At 31.2% G+C, this 3,573-nt stretch overlaps 1 protein-coding gene across 2 annotated transcripts in view; it reads left to right on the top strand.

The window, feature by feature from the left end:
* LOC142535345 (protein TIC 214-like) overlaps positions 1-2,207 on the top strand; it is a 7,153-nt gene extending 4,946 nt beyond the window's left edge. For both annotated transcript variants that reach the window (XM_075641760.1, XM_075641759.1), the window contains one exon: positions 1-2,207. This exon is cut by the window's left edge. In XM_075641760.1, coding sequence (XP_075497875.1) covers positions 1-2,068 — 2,068 coding nt within the window. In that variant the 3' untranslated portion in view covers positions 2,069-2,207.
* The last annotated feature ends 1,366 nt before the right edge of the window (positions 2,208-3,573 follow it).

Raw genomic sequence — 3,573 nt, 5'->3', positions numbered from 1 at the left:
AAATATTAATGAAAAAAATAAAAATCCAATTCCGTTTCTATCAACTATAAAAAAGCCACTTGATAGTATTAGTAAAAAAAATTCACATTATTTTTATGACTTATCCTACATGTCACAAGCATATGTATTTTACAAATTATCAAAAATCCAAGTTAGTAACTCGTCTAAATTAAGATCTATTCTTCAATATCAAGGAATCCGTTTTTTTCTTAAGCCTGAAATAAAGGATTCTTGTGAAATAGAAGAGATGTTTCATTCGAAATTAGGAGTTTCGAGTTATAAAATGAATCAATGGAAAGGATGGTTGAAAGGCTGTAATCACTACGATTTATCTCAGATGAGATGGTCTAGATTAATATCAGAAAAGTGGCGAAATAGAGTTCGCCACTGTCGTATGACGAAAAAGGAAAATTTAAGCAAACGGCATTCATATGAAAAAAACGAATTAATTGATTCCAAAAAACAACAAAAAATTGAAGTCTATTCATTAGTGAATAAATCGAATAAAAAAGATAATTTTCAAAAATACCATATATATGATCTTTTATTATATAAATTTTTAAATTATGATTATGAAAATAAAACAGAATGCTTTTTTTCTATATTTCCGTTTCAAGGAAATAAGAACCAAGAGATTTCTTATAACACACATAAAGACACCCTTTTTGATATGCTGAAGAGTATTTATATCAATAATTTTCTAGGAAAGGTAGATATTCTACCTATGGAAAAAACTGCGGATAGAAAATATTTTGATTGGAAAATTATCAATTTTTCTCTTATACAAAGGGTAGATGTTGAAACCTGGATCGCGATCGATATTAATATAAATCAAGATACTCCGATTGGTACTAATAATTCTCAAATAATTAATAAAAAAGATCTTTTTTATCTTATTATTCCAGAAATCAATCCAACAAACTCCCACAAAGTCTTTTTTGATTGGATGGGAATGAATGAAAAAATGTTAAAGCATCCCATATCGAATCTTGAACTTTGGTTCTTCCCAGAATTTGTGTTACTTTATAATGCATATAAAACGAAACCTTGGTTTATACCAAGTAAATTACTTCTTTTAAATTTGAATAGAAATAAAAAAAGTAGTGAAAATAAAAAGATCAATGAAAAGCAAAAAAGAAGTTTTTTGATACCATCGACTAAAAATCATCGAAATCAGGAACAAAAAGAATCCACAAGCCGAAGATACCTTCGCTCTATTCTTTCACAAGAAAAAGACATTGAAGAAAATTATGAACGATCAGACATGAAAAAAGGGAAAAAGCAAAAACAATACAAAAGTAACACAGAAGTAGAACTAGATTTATTCCTGAAACGTTATTTGCTTTTTCAATTGAGATGGGACGATACTTTGAATCAAAAAATGATCAATAATATCAAGGTATATTGTCTCCTCCTTAGACTAATAGATCCAAGAAAAATTATTATATCCTCAATTCAAAAGAGAGAAATGAGTTTGGATATAATGTTGATTCAGAAGAGTTTAACTCCTACAGAATTGATGAAAAAGGGAGTATTGATTATAGACCCCATTCATTTGCCTGGAAACGACGATGGACAATTGATTATGTATCAAATCATAGGTATTTCCTTATTTCAAAAGAGTAAGCACCAAACTAATCAAAAATACCAAGAACAAAGATATGTTTCTAAGAATAATTTTTATGAAGCTAGTTCACCACATCAAAGAATAACTGAAACTAGGCACAAAGCTCATTTAGATTTGCCTGTTCCTGAAAATATTTTATCGTTTAGATGTCGTAGAAAATTGAGAATTCTGATTTGTTTCAATTCGAAGAGTAGGAATGGTGTAGATAGAAATTCAGTATTTTGGAACGAGAAGAATGTAAAAAACAGCAACCAAGTTTCGTCTGATAATAAACATCTGGATAGAAAGAAAAATAAATTAATTAAATTAAAGCTTTTTCTTTGGCCTAATTATCGATTAGAAGATTTAGCTTGTATGAATCGTTCTTGGTTTGATACCAATAATGGCAGTCATTTTTGTATATTAAGGATAGAGATGTATCCACGAATTAAAAATTCGTGAATAATACACTTTTTAACTATATATGCTTACTATATACTTATATACTTACTATATGCTTGTAGAGTATATGAAAGCAACCAAATACACACATCACATGTCTTACATTTCATTCGAATAGCTAATACGAAATTTGTCTCAATTAGATCGCAAAAGAAATCAACAGAACCTGCTTCATTTTCGGTCTAAATTCTTCGATGCGAAAAAGTACCAATCCTTTTCTATCCTCTATCTAAATCCAATTTTAAATTGGTTGGATTGATTGATTTTACTTCAGAAAATTTAGGAGTTCATAAATTGTATATACCACATTAAAATGAATAGCATTATTATTACTGATCAGTAAAATCCATATCTGTAAAAAAAGGGAGCAAAGGCATTTTTTATGGTCAAAAATTCATTCATTTCGATTATTTCTCAAAAAGAAAACGAAGAAAACAGAGGGTCTGTTGAATTTCAAGTATTCAGTTTCACCACTAAAATAAGGAGACTTACTTCACATTTGGAATTGCACAAAAAGGACTCTTCATCTCAGAGAGGTTTGCGAAAAATTTTGGGAAAACGTCAACGGCTGCTGGCTTATTTGTCAAAAAAGAATATAGGGCGTTATAAAGAATTAATCGGTGAGTTGGGTATTCGAGAAATAAAAACTCGTTAATTTGAAGTGTGATACCATTTAAACTTATTCATTTCCATTTTGATAAACTTCTTTTTACTTTCAGAAACGCACGGAAGAACAACTCGAGAAAAAAAAACTTATGATTGCATCAACTACAAGAAAAGACCTCATGATAGTCAATATGGGCCCTCACCACCCATCAATGCATGGTGTTCTTCGACTGATAGTTACTCTCGACGGTGAAGATGTTATTGACTGTGAACCAATATTGGGTTATTTACATAGAGGGATGGAGAAAATTGCGGAAAATCGAACAATTATACAATATTTGCCTTATGTAACGCGTTGGGATTATTTAGCTACTATGTTCACAGAAGCAATAACTGTAAATGGACCGGAACAGCTAGGTAATATTCAAGTACCTCAAAGGGCTAGCTATATCAGAGCTATTATGTTAGAATTGAGTCGTATCGCTTCCCATTTGTTATGGCTTGGCCCTTTTATGGCAGATATTGGGGCACAGACTCCTTTCTTCTATATTTTTCGAGAACGAGAATTGATATATGACCTATTCGAAGCTTCCACCGGTATGCGCATGATGCATAATTATTTTCGTATCGGAGGAGTAGCTGCTGATCTACCTCATGGCTGGATAGATAAATGTTTGGATTTTTGCAATTATTTTTTAACCGGGGTTGCTGAATATCAAAAGCTTATTACACGGAATCCTATTTTTTTAGAACGAGTTGAAGGCGTAGGCATTATTGGCGCAGAAGAAGCACTAAATTGGGGTTTATCAGGATCAATGCTACGAGCTTCCGGAATACAATGGGATCTTCGTAAAGTTGATCGTTATGAGTGTTACGATGAATTTGATTGGGAGGTTCAA

The sequence above is a fragment of the Primulina tabacum genome, unplaced genomic scaffold (genome assembly GCF_025594145.1).
Source record: "Primulina tabacum isolate GXHZ01 unplaced genomic scaffold, ASM2559414v2 Contig958, whole genome shotgun sequence".
Lineage (NCBI taxonomy): Eukaryota > Viridiplantae > Streptophyta > Magnoliopsida > Lamiales > Gesneriaceae > Primulina > Primulina tabacum.
The sequence above is the reverse complement of the archived record's forward strand: the minus strand, read 5'-3'. Positions and strand labels throughout refer to the sequence as shown.